This window comes from Mytilinidion resinicola, assembly GCF_010093595.1.
Source record: "Mytilinidion resinicola strain CBS 304.34 unplaced genomic scaffold BDZ99scaffold_4, whole genome shotgun sequence".
Lineage (NCBI taxonomy): Eukaryota > Fungi > Ascomycota > Dothideomycetes > Mytilinidiales > Mytilinidiaceae > Mytilinidion > Mytilinidion resinicola.
Window position 1 is genome coordinate 1,994,811 of NW_022985440.1, and position 23,321 is coordinate 2,018,131.

The following is a 23,321-nucleotide window of genomic DNA, read 5'->3' on the forward strand; positions in this document are numbered from 1 at the left end:
GCAGCCCGCCTAATTTACGCAACCTAACTAATTAGCTATGCTGCCGGAAGTATTATTATAGCTAGCTATATAAACTATATACAGCGGAGGCGATTAGCTAATATTAAGCGGAGAGGTTTAAATACTATTATTATAAAACAACCTAGCCAACTAATAGATCTATACTAAGTAAAAAACCTAGGTAGATAATAGGTAAGCTAAGAAATAATAAAAGGACACCGAGATAAGCTAATATTAGAATAACTAAACAACCTTACTATTATACAGTATAACGTCTATAAGAACTTAATAACTTAAAAAAAGTTCTTTAAAAAGGCGGAGAACGCCAGCCTATAACCTATAGTACTAGCTATATAAAAACTATAGAAAAACCTATACAGGTAGAGGCAGAGGTATATAGCGTATACAACGTATATAATAAAGTTATACTATCTACTATATATAGAAAAGGAATATATAAAAGCCTGTATATATATTAATAAATAACTAGATATTAATAAGTAGTCGGTTATATACTACTTACTAGATTTTAACACCCTTTTCCTTTACGCAGGGGGAAAAAGGATCTATATTTATAATATTTATAACCCGAACCCTAATAGTATTATATAGGAACTACCCCTACTGCTAAACAATACTAAAGTAGAATATATTCTTATTAGAGATATAAACCTATACTATTTGCTATAGAAAGGAGTTTAAGTTATATAAATTAAAGAGTAAGTAGAAGAGCTCTTTTATATTACGCGCGAAGCAGGTATAGACTTAGCTACAGAGGAAGGGCTAAAAATATAGGTAAAAGGAATATTATAGTTTATAATTAACTTTATATTTATAATAGGGTAGCTAATAGAATAAATAATTTCTTTTATAGTATAAAAGGAATAGAACTGCAACTCTAATCACCGGCCTATATATATAGAGTTCGATATCTTACTACTAAAAGTAGCTAAACCTCTATAGTATAGGCTATAGAAGGATATAGTATAGAAAAAAGTATAAAAAAACCTAGTAATACGGCTAGATAAGCTAAAAACTCGGAATAACCTATAGAAGACGGAGGAAAATCTTAATATATTTATACACCGCCTATATAAGTATATATAAGCTATAATAGATAAAACTATACTACTTATAAAGCTATTAAAATAAGTATTACCTATATAGTTAATAGAGTATACTAAGAAAGTATAGGAGATAAGGCGGGCCTATAGAACCTAGCGCTTATTAAGAATAGTAGAGAACTAGATTTTATACAGAGTATAGTATAATAGAAAAAAAAGGGCTATACGCAAAAAAAGTATAAAAGTATAGCGCCGCGCAGTAGATAAGATTACGTCGGATCTAAAAAGCGTATAGAAGCTAGCTAAATAGGGCAGAACTATTAGAAAGGAACCACGGCCACCGCCTTAATTCCTTTTTTTTTTACGGCCTAATAACGCAACGCTCTATATAGATAATAAGACTAAGGCCTAAATACTTGCGGAATAGTTTTTCCTACTTTCTATAGAGGCAAACCTTTTTAATATTAAAGGATACTAATACCTAAAGCTATATAAGTTCTTATAAAATATTATAGTAGAAGACGTCCTCTCTACGCTAATAGAAATAGCCCCGGATAAGGCCCCGGGTATTATAAAGATAACTAATAGAATTCTTAAAAAATGCGAAATATAGCTAGTACTAATACTAGCTAGGTTTTTTACTAGGTGCGTATATATAGGGCACTACCTATAGCTATATAAAGAATTAATTACTATAGTACTATATAAGCCTTAGAAAGCGTTCTATAATATAGTAAAGTTGTATAGGCTAATTATACTACTAGAAATAGTAGGTAAGCTGCTTAAACGTATTATAGCACGAAAACTATTTAAAATAGCAGAGGAGAAAGGTATACTCCTACTAAGCTAAATAGGCGTAAGGCCTAAATAATCTACGTAGACAGCACTAGAACTTTTTATAGAATAAATATAAACTATATAAAAGGGCAACTCTTACCTTATTACCTCCCTTTTTAGCCTAGATATTTTAAAGGCCTTTAATAGAATATTTTATAAGAAAATAATATATAACCTATAGGTTTAATATATACCGGAATAAATAGTCTAATTTATAGAATTATTCCTATAGAACCGAACTATAAAACTTTTTATTAGAAAATATATTACTAAAACTATTCTAGTTAATATAGGTATACTATAAAAATTCTTACTTTTACTAATCCTTTTTTTATTTTTTATAAGTATGCTCCTGCTAGTACTATAAAAAGGTAATATAATAGCTTATAGGTTTATAAATAATACTAATATCCTTATATTTAGTAGAAGTATAGAAGAAAACTATAGGGTAATTAAAAGTGCGTATATATAGTATATAAAGTGGGCAAAAAAGTATAGTATAGTATTTGCCCCGGATAAGTATTACTTTATATACTTTATAAGGCGCTATTTAAATATAGTAAATATAAAGGCTATAGTAAATATCTAGGGCTTTATAGAGGGCCTAATTATAGAGCTTTATATACTTAAAGTTTAGGTAAATTTTAAACTTAAATAGGGCCTGTATATATATATTATAAAGGAAAAGGCTATAGTATAAATAGAAGCTCTTATATAGCTAATAGTATTAATATAGGGCGTAAGCTTCTAAAAAGTATAGTATATATACTTAGTAGTTATTAGGCCGGTTTTTATATATAGGTGCACTACCTAGTTTCTAATACTAGGTATAAAGAAATAAATTAGTAAAGCAAAAATTAAATAACTTAAAATAGCCTAGAACTACTTCCTTTATACTATTGCAGGGGTGTATAAAATAATAGATATTAAAACGCTTAAATATAAGACCTTTTACCCCCCCCTAAGGCTTAAGCTAGAGGAACTCGCGGTGGCGTATATAGACTGCACGCGCGCGGGCTAGGTTAGAGAGTATATTAAGACTATATACCGCACTATTAAAGATACTATTAGAAGACACTATAAGCCTAGGAAAACGCCTAAATATAAGCCGAGCCGGCGTAATATACTAAAGAGGCTCGCAGTTAAGGCTATAGTACTAGCCCCGAGGTATAAAAGGCAGTTAGATAACTTATATAAGCTCTTAAGACGAGGAGCAATACAGGAAGTGTACAAGGAAAGGTGGAGGGACGAATGGGAGGCCCACAGGAAGAAACGAAGGGGCCCCCCTACGCCGGCCCTTAACACGAAATGGAACAAGAATCAGGCAACTAAACACCACAAGCTTACAAAAGCAGAGAGCTTAATTATCACGCTCCTACGAACGGAACACATAGGGCTTAACGCATACCTGCACCGCATGAGGGTGCCCAATCACCCTTCGCCCGCGTGCCCCTGCGGGCATATACCACAGTCTCCAAAGCACGTAGTAATGCACTGTGAACGACACTGCAACGGCAGAGGCGATATGTTCTTTAAGGCCAGAACAAGAACGTATATGCAGCTGTATAAAGACCACAAGGGAAATAAGGCCGTTTCGCAATGGTTCCTGCACCAGACAGACCTCCTACCCTACCTCTCTATAGCTAGAGAGATGGCAACGGAAAAGCTGGCTATACAGCCAGCCGACTCGTATAGCCACGCCCCAAGAACAGAACTACACGCACGCACGCACATTGCATAACCACAGGCACGCCCGCAACAGGGCAACCCCCCCAATTTCCTATTGTCCTTCAATTTAATACCTCAGCTTTTAAAAAAAAGGGCACGCGCGTACGGTAAGGGCACGCGCGCCCTAACGCGGACCCCGGACCTTACTAACCTTCTGGACACCGTACAACCCTGGAACCTAGGGCCTACGGACACCGGATCGATCCTGGAGAATGCATCAAGATGGCTTACTCCGTGGTGATGCTCACAGAGCTGCGACGCGTCCCCCACAGCCGCGCAAAAACAAAAGGAACGCAAGGCGTTATACACTGTAGAAAACAAGGTTTTCACCCGACCGCTATAGAGCGAACGGTTTCCCCTTGTAAATAAAACCTAGATAGCACTGCCGCATAGACCCTAACGGGAGCTAAATCGGCCTAATAGAACCTAATAATAATATAATAGTAGAAAACTAGCTAATTCTATTAGAGTGTTAAAATTTAGTAATATTATTAGGGTTTTGGAAACCATGCACGAGCGTAGGCACTCCTACGTTACGCGTCGCCCACAAGCAGCCTAATGAAGCCATGTTTTCAATTTCATCTAGGCCAAACAGGACCCTATTGACCCGCAAACGACGCAGCAACAGCTCTTATTTATAGCGTCACCTATAGTGGCATTCTCGAGTCGATATGTCTCGGCTTAACCAGCCACACTTCCGTTCCGTCATGGATCTCACTGCGGACCTCCAGATGGACACTACGAGCAGTCGTCTGCTCTCGGAGGTTGGACATGCTATACTGGCTCACCAGGACGATCTCATAGGCTTCCTCGGGCTTATGCAGTATTTCGAAATTCCTCTTCTACCCATTACGTGGCAGCCTGCTCTGCATCCATTGGGCAAAGGAGCCACTGCGAACGTGAACCAGGCGGCTATAAGCGCTGAAATGAGCTATGCTTTTAAAAGAATGCGATCGGAACCTCATTTTGACAAATGGGTGAACGAAGTCATGATCCTGGGTCGATTGCGGCATCATCCCAATATCGTCAGTATCAAGGGCTGTTGCCTAGAGATCCTCGAAAGCGGAAAGCTGTTTCCTGTTCTGGTATTCAAGAAGGCAGAATATGGGGACCTCGGAGCTTTCATGCTGTCCGAAACCGGCAGAGCTATGAAAGATGAGGACATGCTACGTTTATGCGCGGGCATTGCTTCAGGCCTTAGACGGATCCATTACTCGAGTAAGTCTTACAGTACAATTCAACCATGAGCTTACTCTCAACATTTCAGATATTGTGCATGGCGATATAAAGCCACAAAACATTCTGGTGTTTCGTGAGCCAAGTGGGGAAATAGTCGCAAAGATCGCAGACTTTGGCCATGCGTCTATGCGTGCCACCGAGGACACGAACATCAATCTTCCCTATTCACGCTTTTTTAATGCACCCGACTATCATCCACGCGAAATCCGACTCGGAGATGCCAAAAAATTTGACTCATTCAACTTTGGCTTCCTAGTCTACTGGCTTCTAGTTGCCAGGAAGCTGATATTCGAACAGAAATGGGCAGAAGAGAAGGCGTTCCTAGCAAGCATTCAATACCAAGAAGATCACATTCTCGTCGCCGAGAAAGTGCTCGCCGGGAGCGACATGAGCGATGAGCAAATGGCTAACCTGAGCTCCTTCTTCACACACACGCTAGCAAAGCATCATCAAAACCGCTCAGCAGACTGGGGCCTCTTCATATCCTTGTTGACCAGTCAACCAAGGGTGAATCGCCAGCAGTGGGATTATGAGAGGATGAGCCGGGAAGACTCGGATGGTGACATCCGTGAACGCAACTCTCCCAGCTTGCCACATTCGAATAGCAACTCCAACCCAGAGTCGCATCCCAAATTCACAGTGAGCCACAAGAGTCTGTTATGGCGCTTTCGTGCTGATTTGCATAGATCCGACATCATATCGCGTATCTGGCGACCGCTGAACCCTACATTCGGAACGAGATTATCCTCGGGCTCCACAAATCGTACGACACCTGGCAGTGCGAACCCTGTCGAAGACACAACGCTTTCCAGGTTGCTATATGTGCTTTCCTAGGGTTCGGTCATCCATCAGATTGCTACAAATATGCAGTCGAGTTGGATAAGAGCGGCTGTTCCTCACTGGAACTCGAACGAGAGATCGACTGCATCAAGGAAATGTGGCGAGATTGCGATCTCCAAAGTCTAGCAAACGAATTCTTTGCAGAGTATCATTCCACCTCCGACTATAGCACGGAGTATCATGGTGCCAAAAATGCCAATCTGACCCTCCTCAAACAACTGCACATGGAAGAGATCAAGTCCTGTGAAAGAGTTCTTGGGAAGCGTCATGGGGTCATAATCACTTTAAAGAGGATTTTGGCACTTTTGTTAAGATTACGTTCATCATACGATGAAGCTGCGGACATTTTGATCGAAGCCCTCGAATCAGTGACTGACTTGATGGCCAGCATAAAGATCGAAATGGATCTCGCCGTAATCTACCGAGCGCAAGGAAATGTTAAGCTCGCCGAGATATTAGCAGCCAAAGTCTTTGCTAGCCTGCAAGAGAAGATCGGGGCTGAACATAGCTACACACTAAGTGCCGGGTCGTCGTTGGCAAGCACGTGGAACGAGCTTGGTAGACTGAAAGAAGCGGAGGAACTTCTTGACCAGCTCATTTCAGTCAAGGTGGGAAAGTTCGGCCCAGAACACCCCAGCACAATCGAGACCACGGCTGTCCTTGCAGCGGTGTACTACAACCAGAAGCGCTTTGCAGACGCCGAATCACTTCAAACCTACATTCTGCAAGTTCGCGAAAGGACTCTCGATTCCGAACATGGATTCACGTGGACCAGCAAGCTGAACTTAGCCGCTATATACACGCAACAACACCGAATCAAGGAAGCGGAAGACATCGAGCTACAAGTCGTTGACTTTAGGAAGGAACGATACGGACTAAAGCACGAACTGACACTTACGGCCCTATCCAATCTTGCAATGACTTTCCGCTCACAAAAGAAGTGGGCGGAAGAGGAAAAGGCACTGAGCCAGGTCGTTTTGGGCCGGATAGAAGTCCTCGGACCAGAGCATCCAAACACCTTGACTTCGATCCAAGCCTTGGCCAACAATTTTCTTAGCCAACAACTGCCGCAAAAGGCCGAACCTCTGCTAAGGAAGATGGTTGAGGCGAGGTCAAGAAGATCCGATTACGGCCCCGCTCATCCGTCCACACTGGCGAGTCGTAATAGTCTCGCCTGGACGTACTTTGACCAGGGCAAACATGTCGAAGCCGAATCTATGCAGCTGCAAACCATCGCAGAAGGCCAAAAATTCTTGGGTGAATCTCACCAGGCTGTTATGCATTGCAGAAGACATTTCGCCAGGATGCTTGAGCTCTCTGGCTGCTTGGAGGAGGCGAGACGGGTATACCACGAGCTTCGGCAAACGCAGGTGCGAAAGGGCGGTTTGACCGACTCCAAGGCGCAACAAACGGCTGCTAAAATTTCAGAACTTGACGAGCTTATCAGAGGACTAACTGCGAAATGAACCTGCGGCATTTGCCAAGTTTAGCGTCTTTCCTTATTGGACTCCACCAGGTCCTCAGCCTTGTGCAACCCACCCTCCCATCCGCTCGCCCAATGGTCGAAAGCCACGATAGACATAGACAAGTCAGCTGGCGGTATGACTCTGCTTTCTCCAAGCTATCAGTTAATATTCATAGACATGTCGACGCCCTTCGCTCCTTAGGCAACCTAGACGTTGAGCTGGCCGAGAAAACACCATCTCTGAGAATGACGGACGTCGAAACCAGGCTGGACAAGAGCTACGTAACACGTTCCAAGCTGTTGGGACTATTAAGGCGAGAGTTTGGAAGCGCATACACTTTGGAGGTACGGCCCTTCAGTCGCCCAGAGCAATGTATCGTAAAATTGTGCGTAATTGACTTTATGTACAGGAAAGACATGATCAGTTCGTGGTGACCGCCGAGCGGGAATTGACCGAAGTAAAACAACCAATCGCTCCTTTTGTCGCGGAACGTACAAATCTTAACGGACTGATAGGCCGAGAAGAAGGAAGTAAGCTCCTCTAATTAAACTGGATATTCATGAAATTACGCCCTACATTCTTTTGTGTTTGCGGAGCTCGGTGGGAAAAGAACATTTCCGGTGAAGAGACGGGGCTGACCGGTCGGGCCATTCATTAAAATAGTGCCCGCTTAGTCTAGCTACGTAGGCAGCCTGGCAGGTAGAACGGTACCGGCACGCGGCTAATATAAAAATAAGTACACTGAATAGCTAAGGTGCCTATAACTATTAAATATATATAACCTTCCTACTTAAATTAAATACCTTTATCTATATTTTCTTTATAGTTTTTATATAGCTTTAAATATATATTTATTTTGAAGTATATTTTACTTTTTTATATAGCCTACTTTAAGATAGTAAAAAATAGCCTTATTTTTATCTATAATTCCCTTTATTTTATTGAAAAAGCAGCTATTTAAATAGGAGCCTTAGTTAGTGTCTTCAAATTAGGTGGGCTAGGTGGGCTAGATATAAAGCGTAGATGTAGTTGTGTGGTGGTGGGCATTGGGGGCAGGCTAAACTTTAGTGGGGAGAGATGCCTAGCGCAGCACTCAGGTGGTACGCGTTGTTCTGTCAGCCGCGTGGCTGCCTAGTTTGTCCCGCCGTTTCCTTACCTTCATTTCCGGTCTAGGTAGGATTCTAAGTTGGTTGGGACCATCAAGCGTCTTCCCACAATGGGTGGTGCATCAGACAAGGTCATTGCTCAGGTCAAGAGCCTCCGGCGGACAACAGCGGACGGAAATCCCTACGTGACCAACCAAAACCTCCAAACGATCTTCGAAAGGAACATTATAATCGCTATACTCAAAGAATGCGCAATACCCGAGTGGCGCATTTCCAGCCTGGCGACGTCGGTCCGCGAAGGTGGCGTTGTCGTTTTCGCAATCCTAACATGGATACAAAGACCGGAGGCGATAGTAGATTTCGTGGACAAGCAAGAGCTGGACGATCGCTTGCCGTTCACAGAGAACGATCTGCCAAGCATCAATCCGGATGTACCACAGTTTTTCGATGCACAGTGGGCTTTCTTTCCAGTCTACCTTCGGGAGGGAGGTTTCCGCAAATTCCGTGATAGGGAGGTCCTACCATTTCAGACCGAGTCGGCGGAGCCTTCTTTGGATGGAAGTTTTGGTGTGATCTCGAAAGTCACAATCGATCCTTCGATGCATGACTTCGTCCCGGAGCAGGTTGGTCCTTCTTTGACTATTTGTACAGCGGATACTAAGGAGGGCAGTGCAAGGAAACATCCGTCTTCATTCGTAAACAACTCCGTCCTGGGAGCAAGAACCGGGATCGGCATGCTAAAGAGCTAAGCTGCTTAGAAGCCTTGCGCCTCCTCGAGCATACGAACATTGTGCGGCTTCTGTACTCTTATACGCAAGGATCGCGGTTCAACTTCATCTTCCCATGCCTGGATATGGACCTGAGCGAGTTCCTAGTGCGCGCCGAGCGATACGGAAACTTTGTTGAAGACGACACCTTCTACCAAGCTCTTCAAGGCCTTGCTTCCGCCATCCACGCCGTGCACAACTTCAAGATCCAAGGCGAAGTCGACATGGACTTCATCATCTACCACCACGACCTACGGCCCGCCAACATCCTAGTCACTCCCAATACGTTCATGCTTGCGGATTTCGGACTGTCCAAGATCAAGCCACCCGAGAAAGGCTCAAAAACAGAATGGCCGGATACCTTCAGCGACTACATAGCGCCGGAGTGCATGGATGAAAATTTCCGCAATCAGACCGTAGGCAGGTCGATTGACATCTGGGCCTTTGGCTGCCTCATTGTGGAAGTCGCGACGTATATGGCAGAGGGATCAGAGGGCGTAACGAGTGCCAGAAAAGAGCGAGCGCGCCTGGTATCCGAAGAGTGGAGAGTCACAAACTCGTACTTCTGGTTGGGTAGCTCCATGCGCCCTGAAGTCCTACATCACATGGAAAAGCTCCAGATGAACAGAGGCTCGGGCATATTCAGCTTGCTAGAAGCGGCGAAGACATTATTGGAAGCCAATGTGGAAACGCGGCCAAGGGCGGAGGATGCGTTGAGGGCCTTGTCGGCGGTTGCAACACAGTGCATCTACACCGATGTCGTAGCGAGTCTGGACAAATATGAGGCATCGCTAAGAACCACTGAGCATAGATTGTCTGCGCTCGATGTCTGGATGGAAAAGAGGAAGCTACACATGTGGGGATCGCCTTTGGGTATGCACACAAAGCAGCTGATAAAGAAGAGTCCACATAGTCTTCCAAATGTGGAAGCAATGCAAAGAGCGCAGCAACTTCTACGAGAGCTGCAAGGAATGTGTAGGACTGTGCTGTCAGCATTCGCTACATCACCGAGAGAGAATGAGGAGGAGGACGAATCCCGAAAGCCTTCGCTAGGGTACTCGCCTACCATATCTCATGAAATCCGAAAGAGAATCGAGGCCTTGTGCAATCTATTGCCAGCCCAGACGTTGCGTCAAGTCAGCATAATGTGCGAAAAGGACATTATAAATACCATTGACAGTCACGACCTCGATAGCATGGGGAACGTACTTGATTTGGAGTCCGAGCCGCATCAAGAAATGGCGTCCATGGCCCTGCTGCGAGGATTGAAAGATTCTCTCGTGAGGTTGAGTAGCACCGACGAGGAGGCGAAGCGGTTGCGGCTGGAAGAGCACCAGATTACGGGATTGACCCGTCTGCCTGACGGCTACCATGAGATCGCCGATCTTCGTGAAAGCTACGCCGACATAACAGAGAAATCCACATCGCATAGAGTCCTCGTCGAGAGCGTACCATACTCTGAGTCCTGGCGGAAATGGACGCCCACAGATCGAGCGGAGCGCATTGCCGCACTTGCGAAACTATTGGCCCTGAAGAAACCGAAACGCCTTCGTGTGCTGGACTGCATCGGATACGTACTGCCCAATCCAGAAGGATACAGCTTGGTATTCCGATTTCCAGACGACGGTGCGAACTCCGTCCCGGAAACACTGCTGGACTACCTGCGGAAGGCGATTCCGAAGCCACAGAGGGGCGTCCCAAGGGGAGTACCCGACAAACCAGCGCTTGAGGAGCGTTACAGTTTGGCCCTGACCCTTGCGCAAAGCATCTTCGAGCTTCATTCCATCGGATGGCTGCACAAGGCGCTAAACTCCAATAACATCCTCTTCTTCTCCGAGCCCTCGAATTTTGGAAGACCCAAGCTCTCGAAACCTTACCTTGTGGACTTCCGCTTTAGCCGACCTAACGGCCCCAGCCAATTCACGGATGGTCCCGTCAAAGACCGTGGATTCGTCGAATACGTGCACCCAGATTATTTCGAAGAACGCAAGATTCAGGACAACAGTTGGGTAAAGACCGAAGCCGCGGCAGAGAAAGAAGCTCGCTTTCGGCAGTTGTACGACTATTACAGCTTGGGAGTTATACTCCTCGAGATAGGCTACTGGAGCCCAATTGAGAACATCCTCAGTCAGCATAGGACCGCTTATCCAAGTGTGCTCACTGAGATTCTGCTTCACAAATATATTCCACGGTTAGGTGCCGTCATGGGTCGGCTTTATATGCAAGTAACCAGGGCATGCGTGGATGGCAGCATTCAAGAATCGGAAGACGAATCTTCAGGCCTAAGCTCGCAAGGCTTCTATTCATGTGTCATCGAGCCGCTATCGAGGATATTTGTTGGTTGATGTGTTCGCTGGCTAGGAGTTATCGAACTGTATCCTTCCTCAACGTACGGGCTCGCGCCTGTATCAAAGTTTGCTGTATCCAGCATTCTTTCAGGACCTCCTTAGCCTTCTATCTATTGCTGTCGTGCATAAGCTTCTCGCGGCAAAGATCAAATTTTCCTCCATACCTTGGTACCGATCGAGTTCCACGTGTCCGAGAATGCTGCAAGCTAACGGATGTCTGAAGGAAGGTTCAGTCCTAGTAACCTCTGTTTGCAGTCAGATAGGTACTTTCCCTTTGTAGTCATTGTGAGGCTATGACGTCCAATGTAGGAGAAGAAGATCGGGAAATAGATGGACCCGCAGATTTAGGGTCCGTCATCAGTGGCTTGCGGCTGGCTGAGGAACAGACCGAGTACAATCATAGCAAAGAGTTAGTCCTCATTTGCTACGCTATGCAATAATCTCGCCTTACCGATCGCATCCCCAACCATTGATTCCGAATCGACCGCCTGGAGCTTGGCCTATTGCAGAGGTCGCATGCGGGTCGGAAGCAGGTGCCGGCGCCGTCTCAAGCTTGCTTGTGGTTTAAACGACGTTGGAGACAATACCCAGGAAGTTCTCTTCTACGGATTTAGAGTACTGCTTTATAAGATCGTTGATGGTTGTGTTCTCTTGGCTTATAGATGCTTTTGTTAGAACAGATAATTCATGCACTATTAATACAAGCGATGATTCTGCAAGCTCTACGTATAAGACGAGCTCCTTCTTAAGCAGATTTTGAAGCGGGTAGTTAAAGGTAATACTAAAAGGTAACTCGCCCTTTGTAATATGCTAGTGTTACGGTTAGGGGCGTCCGTGACGGACGACGCACACGTGACGTAGCCTTAGTCATTATGGTCGTTAAAACTGTGCTATAGCTCTCGCTTAACAGACTTTCGTTTATTTTAATATCTTATTAACCTGCTGCCGGAGGTTCGGGGGTTGTGCTCTAGTTCCGGTTCACTCCAGTAGTTGTCGGCCAGCCAATGCAAGAACCATGTCTCTCGTCTCTCGTGACAATTAATCGCCCAAAGCCTTCTCTCTCCCGCCACGCCCCACCCAGATCTACCCGAACTCCTCTCACCTCATGTAGCTAAGTTTGAGATGGCAGTGCCATACGCTGTGTCCTAGCCTTAGCCTTAGAGCTTTCAGGAAGGATCATCAACTTTTCACTTAATAGAACTTTATCGATTCCGAGCTCTCATACGTACGACAGTACTCGGGTTGTAACAGCTACAACCTAGGATCAACAACTCATACGGTTCACGGTCACCTACGTACAGACTTGGAGTTGCTGGCATAGTAGCTGCCTACATGCCTAGCCAGTTACAACTTCTACAGAGAGGGGTTGGGGTACGGTGGCCTACCCTGCCTAATGCTGCCTACTGCTGCCTCCAATTAGTGCTTCTGCCTATGCATACAGTCACTTCCTACGTAGTATATAGTTTGGCCTTCGGGCCCCCGAAATAAGACAGAGTTCACATCAATTTTCAACCTGAGTACAGTTGCGATCTAGCCATGACTTTTAACCATTCTCTATAACAGAACCTCCCCGAGAAACTGACGCAGAATCCTGGGGGACTTCAACCTCGTCGAAACGGGGTCTCCGCCGCAGCCGCAGCCGAGGTACTGGTGTTGACGTAGGCATAGCTTGCTGTTGGCGCGCTTTCAGGATTGGTGCAAGGAAATCCCCTCTGCGATAGTTTGGCTCGCATTTGCCAGGTAGCAGGCGAGGCTCTGGATTCGCATACATCCATGAGCTGTCGTTTGGTTTCAACGGTAGACTGGACAAGCGTGGTGCATCTTTCAAAGTGGGTTTTCTAGGGTATTGGGTATTATCGACGAACGTGGGCCGAGCAGGCTTCTTCATTGCGAATGACGGATTATAATACTGCTTTGCCGGCAAAAGTCCTGGTCCATTTTGCATGGAGGGTGGGCGTCTCTGATCTCGCTCGTGCTGACCGGTTTGATCTGGTTGTGCAGAGCTTCCGTGAGTTTCGCTAGAGAATCTTTGTGTCTGATGGGCTGGCACTTTGCCTTTGTCCCTTTGTTTCTTTGAGGGTATACTAGCAGGTATATTATCTAACTCTTGAGACCTCGCAGATCCTGTATCAGACATAATCGTGGTTGGGTTGGTGATGGTTGATAGCGAGAGAGTATTTGAAGAGTGTCTCGAGAGTATGTCGCTACTTGAGGCCCCAGAATTCGGGATATGAAATGAGGCTGCCGTGGGGATTTCGCTTGCGGAGAAAGCTGTGTGGGTTGGCTTTGCGTATGAGAAGCTCGAGGTTGGATTGCATTCCGGAAAGGTCTCCATCCCAAGTCGTTGATCCAAGACGCTGAGCCTTGTCCGATTATAACAGCCCCTGAGCCGCTTGATTTTGGGACAGGCTTTATCTTCCTCTTCCCACCCTTCGGGACGAGCTGCTGGATACGATCACATTTGCAGCTATCCGTGTGGGCCGTAGAGCGTGGACAGCTCTCGAATAGGTGCTGAGAGCGGTGTAATTGAAGGCCGGTTATTGTTACTTGTTCTCGATCCTCTGCTGACCCACTTTCGAGATACATCTCTTCAAGCGTGGTACTTTGGATGGCGAGGTAGTCTTTGTATTTTGGCAGTTCCTTGAATTGTTTGCAGAGTCGAACTGATGGATGCGGGTCGATGATGTTCTGGAGACGATTACCAAAGAGAATGACCGCATTGCGATCGCGCGCCAATTCCGGCCAATTTCCGCAAGTGGATTTCAGCTCGGTTTCTCGCAGACGTGGATTGAGTTTCCTGTTTACTAGATCCATGTATTCCCATCCTTGAACATGCTTTTTCCAGTTCAGTTTCATCTCGACTCCGGTTTTGGCGATGTCAATTGTCTGCGCCATGAATCCCTCGAGCATAGAGTATAGTTCCCCTACGAGGTGCTTGAATCTTTTAGACTGTAAGCCGGGATTTTTCATGCTCCTGTCGCAAATCATTGGAGTATCTGCGTTGCTAAGCATTGCCTGTCTCACAGATTGTTGATCGTTTGGATCTGCGGATACAATCCCGACCATTTGGTCAACTTCAAAGGGCTTTAGGACGTGTCGATGCAAGATGATGTGAAGTATGGCGGTTTCTCCATCGGTATACCAGGCACGACGGTCCTCCATATCCTGCAAAATGACTGGAACTTGTTTTGCATCATCTAGCAGATCGGCATAGAATTGCGCCCTGTCCGCATGATGCATCCCATCCTTTTTGGATATTGCGAACTGCAGACTTCCAGCGCCGAATTGTTGGAACCCAACGCTAGCTCCAGTGAGTGAAACCACTCTCTTAGAAAGGTATGATGTCTTAGTGTAGCCGACGGAGGAATAGTCATAGTCTTTGCTCGCTGTATACTAGTCAACCGGAGTACCTTCTGCAAGGATATAGGAAGAATATACAGACCTAGGCGACACAAAGAATCTGAACACCACCCTAGAAAGCATTTGGTAGTAATAAGAGCCTCTTCATCAAGCTCTTCAACAGAGAGCCGATCAGGAAACAAATGGACTGCTTCGTGATAGGAAATCCGACCTCCAGGTTTATTCAGAAGATGCCATTGAACAAAATCGTTCTCGCGTTTGACTGGAACAAATAGAAGCGAACGACCTTTGAGAACGTAGCCACCGCGGAAGCAAGTGACGAGAGGTATATTGGCAAGCGCTGCCATAATCTGCAAAGAAACCTCAAGGCCGACCGCGTTGGGGTGACGCTCCGGAATAGGAAAACTGGCGACCACGACTGAATCTCCAACAAGATCGTTCCAGCAGCTTGTTGGCTCTTGGGGAAGGAGATGTAAGACTTCGTATCGTATCTGGAATGTCGGTTTTGGTAGGTTACCAGTATCTGTCAGATTTAACTCAGTGAAGGTGACGTAAGAGTGTGCTAATTGCCCAATGGAAGTTCGGCAAGCTGCTCCTAGCCATGCGAGCTGTTGACCAACCGCGACGATGAAATCTTCCGAACCTTTCACGGAGATTCTCATATCCCTCAGCGAGACGTGAATTTTCCATTCCGAAGTATCGTTTTGCTCTAAAATCAGAGAGATTAGCATTTGAGTAATGGGTAAGCCACCGAGAGTTTGCTAGCCACGTACCGGACGGGAATTTGGAATTCGTCTTTTCAATGGCAGTATTCAACGCATCAATCAGTTCCCAAGTGTGAATTGGCCAGTTTTGCCGAAGGTATTCCTCAACCGTAGTCAACTGCGCATTGGTGGGCCCACCTGTAATAGCAATAATTGGACGGAGGTTGTGTGATGTTCGTAAAGGGTATTGAGTGTCGAGAAAACTCAAAATATCCCACTCGGTAAAGAACTCCGCCTGGAAGAGCCCCCCCGGTGTTGGATGTATCATTCCAGGACGCCGAATGGCTAGTAGAATTCGATGGTGAATCAATTCCTTTTGATCACAGAACTGCCGTTCCACTATTGTTCTGAGCTCATCCACCAGCTCTGAGAATGCCGGATGCTCAGTCAGATATGTATATACAGGTTTGTCTTCTGTATTGATATCATTGCTATCATCTTGACCCCGAGAATCGCTTTGACTCCAACTGTCTGCATCTGTAAGGGATGAACTACTAACATCACTGGGTGGATTGGGAGCAGGGTTTGAGATCGCATATGCTTTTGAAACGCTGGAAAACTCTTCCGAAAGTGGATCCAGATAATGGGAGTATTGACGTCTGTGCAAAGAGTCGTCGATGGCATCTTGAGACGGCTCGTACGTCCAGTCGCTAACTTTCTCTGCAATTGATTTCTCGGGAAGATTTTGCTCCTGCGCCTGAAGTATGATGCTAGGGTAACTCCGCTCTAGGCGATCGAAGCCCCCTAGTGCTTCATAGCATTTGTTCAATATGTCATTTCTGAGAATCCGGATAGCTTTAGACGCTTGCCTCTGGTGAGACCGCCGAGCAGCCCCTTCCATGACTTGCTTTGAGTAGCCCTTGATACAGCTGGTAAACTGCCGACGAAAAGTGGATTCCTCGAAAGCCTTGCCATGGGAGGTGAAGCATTTACTAGGTAAGTCTCGTATGAGTGCCCCCGAAAATTTCTTTATTACATCCGTCCGTTGTTGAGGAGTTAAGACAATGACCGAGTCAGCCGATATCGTAGATTGGCCATCAAGTACAGGAGCCTCGGACTCTTCAATTCTATCCGTTTCCTCTTCTTCAATTATGCGATGCTGTACGATCTGGGTTTTGTCGAAAGTTCTTGTTGGCTCGCCTGAGAAAGTGGCCGGAGCAGTCGACTCTGTGCCTCGGAATGACGAGCTTCTCGGGGTATTGAATTCAGTTCCTCTAGAAGATTCAGCGAAGATGCCATCTATGGCTTCCGAAGTGACTCGAGGGGGCATAGCGATAGCTCCATTCGCACGATCGATGGGATAGGCCCGGCGGGCTGCACTATATCTATATCATATCTTAGCATCCTATATAGTAAAAGTACCATTATTCGATACTTACTTGTCGCTGGGCTCTGTCCTGAATACACCTGATTCCTTTTTAAGATCAAAGTCATGCTGTAATCTGCCAAGCTGAGCCTCTAATTCTTGGATGGCCTTCTGCTGCTCAACGAATCCGGCGACGTTCTTTCGTGCTTTGTAGAGACTGCTGAGTTCCGAAAGGGCCTTCTTTTCGTCCACTATCTTCATTCTACCCGTATCGACTTGCTTCTGAAGACGGTCAATCTCCCAGTTTACGTCATCTACAGTCTGGAAGGGCGACCGTGCTTTTGCATAATTAAGTTCCTTCTGGCGGTTCTTAAAGTCCTGAGTGAGCCTTCTTATCTGCTCCAGAACTTCTCGGTCCCGTTTAGGGCGATTTGCCTGCGATTTGAGAGGTTCCTCAAGGATTGCATTATTTCCATTCTTGGTATCGGAACTAAATCCCGACGAGTTTTTAACCTCCGCCTCCAGGCGTCCACGCTCTTCTATTTCGCGAATAATTTCTTCCTATCTCCTTACAAGGACGGCCAGTTCTTCCTGTGATTCTGGATGCAAGTTGTCTGAAATGGCAGGCGATCCGCTAGCTGGAATGGAACCGAAAGTGATGTTGCCTGGACGACGGCCACCCATGGCCAATCCTTCCTGTCCTCTTGGAGCCGAGTTGTGTGAGACCCTAGTCGGTCCGGTAGCTGTAGTGGAATTGATACCGAGGTTGCCGTGTACCCGTTCCAGCAGTCCATCGATATTTTCTGCAGCGCTGACAGTGACTAAAGGCTTGTCCAGATTGAAAACTACACTAGGGGTGTATGGAACTGGCATCCATTTTTTCTTAGCTGCCTTAGGAGCAGCACGCATCTCTACCGCCGGACCATCGGGTGGTGGCTTTTTAGAAGTCGATCTAGGAGGAGCAAGCCTTGAAGAGATGACGGCAGGGTCTACAAAGACACCAGGAATTACAAGGCTCTGCGCGGCAGCCTTGATTTCCAGTCCGTTACCACTCCTCCTGTTCTCTTCTTTATCGTAAAATGACCGCGCCTCTTTCATTGATTTCTGAACTATCTCCTTTTGCTTAGCCTCATCCTTTGCCAGAATCGGAACAAGATCCCCTGGAATCGCAGTATTGAGCTTGAAATCTGAAGAAAACTTCTTCAGATCGTTGAGTTTGACGGCCTTGGACTCTCTCGCGATGGACCTTTGCCTCTCTTGTATCCTGAGCTTCTCTGTGGCGCTGAATTGCTTAAAAGAATTGATTATGTCATGCTCCATCTCTGTTGTCGCAGTCTCCTTTCGCGGTAGAGAGGCTAGTGGCTCGTTGGACGAAGCCATGTCAACCAAAACCAACCGACAGAAAGTAGTACGAGACTCCGAAAATCAGACGAAAATTAGAAAGCCAGAAACCCGCCATCATCCGAGGGTAGAGCACCAGCAATATAGGCATCCAGCCAGCGACCCAGCAGCGCTCAGCCTCAGCCTTGCTCCGCCCCCGCCACGTTCGCCCCGTCCACATGATTGGCAGATCATGAAACCCGCCAAGCTATGGAGACAGAGTTTCGTACGCGCTGGAAATGATGGCACCCAAGGGTGTTTAAGGAGTGACATGATTCTGCAAGAAGAGAGGAAATGGATTGTTTTCTGGTCTTTCACATTTGAGGTCTGTTCAGTTTCATCTAAACTGCTTCAGCCGTATCTCAATCTCACCCTGATGACCCAAAAAGAGGGCACCTGGACATCCAACGATAAAATTCAACGAATCGCGCTCTGATGTGATGGGCGTCTTGCCTGGAAGTGTGAATGCGGGAGACTTCCAAAGGCCGCCTCGGACTTGAAAGGTTTGGCGAGCTAATGGATTCGCGTTAGGGTCACGTGACATTAATATATTAGGCATTGGCAATTAGTCTATATTTGCACGGTAGAGTTACCGGACGTTCACAAATAATGCCTTAACTACTCTATTTTTAGACATACCCTTGTAGTAATGTCGACGATACGACTGAAATGGATTTTGTGTGTAGCTCAAAACTAACTACTGAACTGTATGCATTTATCATCACGCCAAACTGTTATTGATCGCATGCTTATCGATATTGTTGAGTCTTAGTCGACGGGTTAAGATCTGACTTTACCTCAAAGATAGCTTCGAGAACATCGGTATATCGAAACCAAACCGTTGTTTGCAAGATATTCCCGAATATTCCCTCTAGTTTATTGACTTTTCAGAATTCTTCCCTTCTTGCAACAGCGCTTCAGTCCAGGTAGGCGGAAGATTTGATACGGAAGATATCGCAGCCTTCAAGCACACGTATTGGACAACCATGGCAAATACATCGCTCTTCAACAAGCACTGGTGCTTCAGCTGCGACCCCATAGACAAATCTCACGATTCGTTTCGAGTCATTAAACTCCTTCCCCTTCTTCGCCTTCCAGCTGAACCGCATCCAGAGATAATCTCACATCTCCAAAGTTTGTTACTGTCACTGCTTCATCCCCGCTCCAACTCGTGATAGTCTAATTCGTCTCGAGATTTTTTTATGAATCTACGAAGTAATAAAGGGTCGACGTGTCGAGCGCTAACAGGTTCCCGTGGTTGGATAGATTTCTGATCCCAGCCCCGCCGTGCATGCGGCACAGCCCATGGAGCGCTTCGTCGCGCCCCGTGTTATCATACATCAACGTCGTTCATGTCCAGTGCTGATGGAAATACATCGCCACAATGGCCACCAGCCGACGCTCTGATCTCTCTTCGACGGCACATTCTTGCATCAAATGTGCACAGTCATTTTCTACCAGCACTGCTTTAGCGGATCATAGCCGCTCCACCGGACATTTGATACCTCGCACGACCAGTGGATGCACGAAGAACTTCACAAGCCAGCAGGCGCTCCAACAACATCTAAACTCACCCGTCCATAAAGATGCACCGTCAAAAAATCAATTACCGGTTCGCGCTCAGCATATTCACACGGTGCCTGTCCGGAAGGAACCTATGGAGTCCACCCAAACTGCTGGTGGCAGCATCTCCACGATGAAAAATAAGCCGGGCTATTCCGGGGCTTCGCAGGTTTCCCATATGACCGTTAAACTTCCAGCAATCGCTGTAGGAGATCTTCTTCCTAGTGACATTCACAATGGGGCTTTCAAAGCTACTAACACGTTTGTTACCAGCCCTTTGCCCTTGGTCCAAGGAAACCCGCATATATTGAATGCCAATAAGCATCCTTTCCAATCTAGATTGGCTGCGGAGTCGCAAGGGGAATCCCCAAATTCAGCGTTGCCTCCAGATGAGATGCCACAATCTGTACGGAATGCTTCGCTTTACGAACTCTACACACCATACGACATGGACGACTGTTATCTCATCGCCACCCCTCGCAACGGTGGAAAACCCTTAGTTTCTCCGCTCATGGTGGACCATGGCGGAAATGGTTTCGAATTTTCACTCCTGTTGCCAATGCCGCAGCAACAAGCACAAGCGATATCGTTAGTCGACCCAGGCAGCAGCTGCAAGTTCTGTGGTTTCGCCTTCGCGAGCTGGGAATCTCTCCGCTTGCACTTCGGGTCTTCAGCATGCAGCACCTTGCCTACACGTCTGCCCACCGAGGGCTCCATCACCCCATTAAAATCCTTCCAAGAGCGGGTCATACCTAACGAACGGGCTACGATGGGCACAAATACACCAAAGTTACACGGTGGTATAGAACCCAAGCCGCAAGCTCTCGCAACACACCCGAGCCCGACGTGGTCGGTTATCCCCGTACTTCAACGAGCCGCAAGCCTGGCCGCCCTCGACTTGAATTGTCATTCCTACGCCACCCTGACCAAGAACAAGTACACTTCAGGACCCGGCTACGCTAAAGTTCCAGGAGCCGAAGTGGCGCTATCCCTCATACCCTTGCCAAGTCCTGCGCATGATACTCAGGTACCGAAGCGCGGCGCGGTGGCGCTGGACTGCGAGATGGTAGGCGTGGGGCGGAATGGCGAGTCCGAAGTAGCCCGCCTCTCAGCAATTGATTACCTTAGCGGTGAAGTCCTCATTGATAGCTTGGTCCAGCCGACTCGGCCGGTCACGGACTGGCGCACGAGATTCAGTGGAATCACGAAGAACGCCATGGCTGTTGCCGTGGCCGAGAACCGGGTGCTGAAGGGCTGGCCGGAAGCGCGCGCCGAGTTGTGGAAGTATATTGATTCCAATACAGTTCTAGTCGGGCAAGCGCTACATCATGACTTCGACGGGCTCAGAATGCAGCATTGGAAGGTGGTGGATTCGGGAATCTTGGCTAAGGATGCCGTAGGAACTGGCGTGAGCCGGCAATGGGGACTGAAAACGATGTGTGATCAATTTTTAGGCATTGAAATTCAGAATAATGGGAAAAGCGGACATGACTCCGTTGAGGATGCTTTCGCTGCGCGGGAAGTGGTGCTATGGTGTATCGGCCATATGGAGGAATTGGCAGTTTGGGGAAGAAAGCAGAAAGAGGAATTTGAAAGGAAGAAGAAGCAACGGGAGGCGAAAAGAGGAAAAAAATCACAGCAAACGCCTTCGTCGCATCTCAAACCGAGATACCACACTGAAGAATGAATGTGGCCATCCGGACACAGGTTGTGACCCATGGTCGGACTAAGGTGATGTGTAGATTCCTCTCGGTTCGGGTATGATAGAATATATCTCTTTCAAGAACGAATTACAGAGAGTGCATGAATTGCTCTTACAAAGGTAGGGAGTGAATAGAACGAGGGAGGCTTATGAGGAAATCTCCGAGCCTGAAGAGAAAGCGTTCTTGAAGCCTTTCCATTATCGTTAATTATGGACAAAGTCAGCGTACAACGAAGTCGTCCAGCTCATCGGAAGTGTCAGAAAATTCTTCGTCCAAAAAACGACAACATATCCCGCAGAAAATTGCGCTATTTCTCCCATCACTACTAGCGGCAGTGATGGATGCCACCAGAGCAGACGCGGTTGGCCGTGACTGTCGCTCTACCAGCAGCATTTGTTGGACCCACGCCACAACCCGATTGTCGCATAGATTCGGCATTCCTTCAAGCTCTGCAAGAAGCTCTTGCAAGGCAGTAGGGTTCGAGCGGACATACGGTTCTCGAGATCCGTGCTCTTTCAAAAATTCGTACATATACTCAACTGGCAGCCCTTTAAGTACCACAACCATTTCGAGGAAGACCACTCCAAGACTCCAGATATCGGATGACGTGTTTCGAGGCTCATGCAGCGCGACTTCGGGCGCGCAGTACTTCGGAGTCATCCCGTTTACCATGCTGACCGTCGTGCTCCCATTGGCATCTGTAAAGTCTAACGAAAGCCCGAAATCGGTAAATATGACTTTGCCATGTTTCACCAAGATGTTTTGCGGTTTGATGTCCTTGTGTCGAATGTTTTTTGAATGCAGATACTTAAGCGCCGTAGCTAGACAGCCAAAAAACGTGCGCAGGTCCGCATGCTTGACCGAGTCAATACGCGTAAGGTAGGCAGATAGGTCCATATCTGCCACGGGTGACATGATCAAGCACACATATCGGGAATCAGTGTAGCTTCCAACGAAATCGACAATGTGGGTGTGCGCCAGGCGTTTAAGGATCTGAATTTCGGCAATGAACTGCTTCATGGCTTCTGTTCTCCGCCCGCCAAATATGGAAGCTCGAGGCACACGTTTCCTTGCGTACTCACGGAAACTGATCAAGCTAAGAACCTTGTCTACTTGGCCAAACCCTCCGGAGCCCAAGATTCCTTTTGTCTCAATAGGTAAAGGTTCGTCCCGCCGAAAGTGGCAGTGTTGGCCCGTTTGACCATTCTCGAGATTCATGGACTTTGTCAATACCAGACCCTGGGTATCCACAAACTTGGAGCGATAGCTTGGGCGCAGACAGTGTGGAAGACTTTTCTCGGTTACGGGGAACAAGTAATCGGAGAATCCAAGGTCGACGAAGTTATCAAGAACATCGAGGCAGTTGATAGTTCGGAGCACGATATACATTCGCGGAACGGTGCTCCAGCGCAGATTTAACGTTTTCAAAATCGATGAGATCTCGTAGATGTTTGAGTCGTTGTATGGAGCTCGACGTTCGGTGCTTTGCGGAAAGAATGCGTCCAAGCGACCGTGAGCAATCTCAGTAGCGCCTTTCATGATATTTGGCGGAGAAACGTTTAGCATTAGCTTTTGTAGCAGGTGCTTAGAGTAGACCGTCAACTTATCTTCCTTACCCAGCACCAGCTCTGAGTCCTGGAATACTTGCCGGCATATCTCTTCTGCCTCGGGATATTTGTATTGCTTGTATAGTGCTTCTCCCAGCCGGTATTTGCTATTAAGTGTGTCTTTATGCTCTTTGCCTAGGACCTTCTCTTGTTTTTGTATTAACTGCCGAAATAGCTCTTCTGCCTCCGGGTACTTCTGCTGCCTGCAGAGTGTGTCCGCCAGCCAGTGCTTGCTAAGAAGCG

The 23,321-nt window shown here is 46.7% G+C and overlaps 7 protein-coding genes across 7 annotated transcripts in view; 4 read left to right on the forward strand and 3 right to left on the reverse strand.

Annotated features, from left to right (window-relative positions):
• Positions 1 to 6,115: 6,115 nt before the first annotated feature.
• Positions 6,116 to 6,976, forward strand: BDZ99DRAFT_348868 (TPR-like protein; the record flags this gene model as incomplete). The annotated part of the gene is made up of 1 exon (XM_033714472.1): positions 6,116 to 6,976. A coding segment is annotated over one exon (861 nt), but the record flags the coding sequence as incomplete, so codon positions are not given.
• Positions 6,977 to 8,390: 1,414 nt separating this feature from the next.
• BDZ99DRAFT_516969 (uncharacterized protein) lies at positions 8,391 to 11,392 on the forward strand (the record flags this gene model as incomplete). The annotated part of the gene is made up of 2 exons (XM_033725122.1): positions 8,391 to 8,903; positions 8,951 to 11,392. 2 exons carry the CDS (start codon positions 8,391 to 8,393, stop codon positions 11,390 to 11,392), a joined length of 2,955 nt encoding a protein of 984 aa, XP_033581333.1.
• A 1,238-nt stretch (positions 11,393 to 12,630) lies between these two features.
• BDZ99DRAFT_460027 (uncharacterized protein) lies at positions 12,631 to 12,914 on the forward strand. Its single transcript, XM_033719297.1, has one exon. It carries the CDS (start codon positions 12,728 to 12,730, stop codon positions 12,881 to 12,883), a length of 156 nt encoding a protein of 51 aa, XP_033581334.1. The 5' UTR covers positions 12,631 to 12,727; the 3' UTR covers positions 12,884 to 12,914.
• Positions 12,915 to 12,938: 24 nt separating this feature from the next.
• Positions 12,939 to 18,145, reverse strand: BDZ99DRAFT_516970 (uncharacterized protein; the record flags this gene model as incomplete). The annotated part of the gene is made up of 6 exons (XM_033725123.1): positions 12,939 to 13,450; positions 13,501 to 14,781; positions 14,838 to 15,464; positions 15,529 to 16,844; positions 16,899 to 17,194; positions 17,399 to 18,145. 6 exons carry the CDS (start codon positions 18,143 to 18,145, stop codon positions 12,939 to 12,941), a joined length of 4,779 nt encoding a protein of 1,592 aa, XP_033581335.1.
• A 2,653-nt stretch (positions 18,146 to 20,798) lies between these two features.
• BDZ99DRAFT_356616 (exonuclease) lies at positions 20,799 to 21,422 on the forward strand (the record flags this gene model as incomplete). The annotated part of the gene is made up of 1 exon (XM_033714626.1): positions 20,799 to 21,422. A coding segment is annotated over one exon (624 nt), but the record flags the coding sequence as incomplete, so codon positions are not given.
• A 268-nt stretch (positions 21,423 to 21,690) lies between these two features.
• On the reverse strand, positions 21,691 to 22,860 carry BDZ99DRAFT_380641 (kinase-like protein; the record flags this gene model as incomplete). The annotated part of the gene is made up of 1 exon (XM_033715196.1): positions 21,691 to 22,860. The coding sequence occupies one exon, from the start codon at positions 22,858 to 22,860 to the stop codon at positions 21,691 to 21,693; it is 1,170 nt and encodes a 389-aa protein (XP_033581337.1).
• Positions 22,861 to 23,058: 198 nt separating this feature from the next.
• The window catches only part of BDZ99DRAFT_346007 (TPR-like protein), a gene marked incomplete at both ends in the record, with an annotated part of 3,208 nt that continues 2,945 nt past the window's right edge, over positions 23,059 to 23,321 (reverse strand). The window contains one exon of the mRNA XM_033714436.1: positions 23,059 to 23,311. Coding sequence (XP_033581338.1) covers positions 23,059 to 23,311 — 253 coding nt within the window. The remainder of the gene's footprint in view (positions 23,312 to 23,321) is intronic.

Excerpts from the sequence above, each read along its gene's own strand:
- BDZ99DRAFT_460027 (XM_033719297.1), top strand. The coding sequence starts at position 12,728 with ATGCCTAGCCAGTTACAACTTCTACAGAGAGGGGTTGGGGTACGGTGG.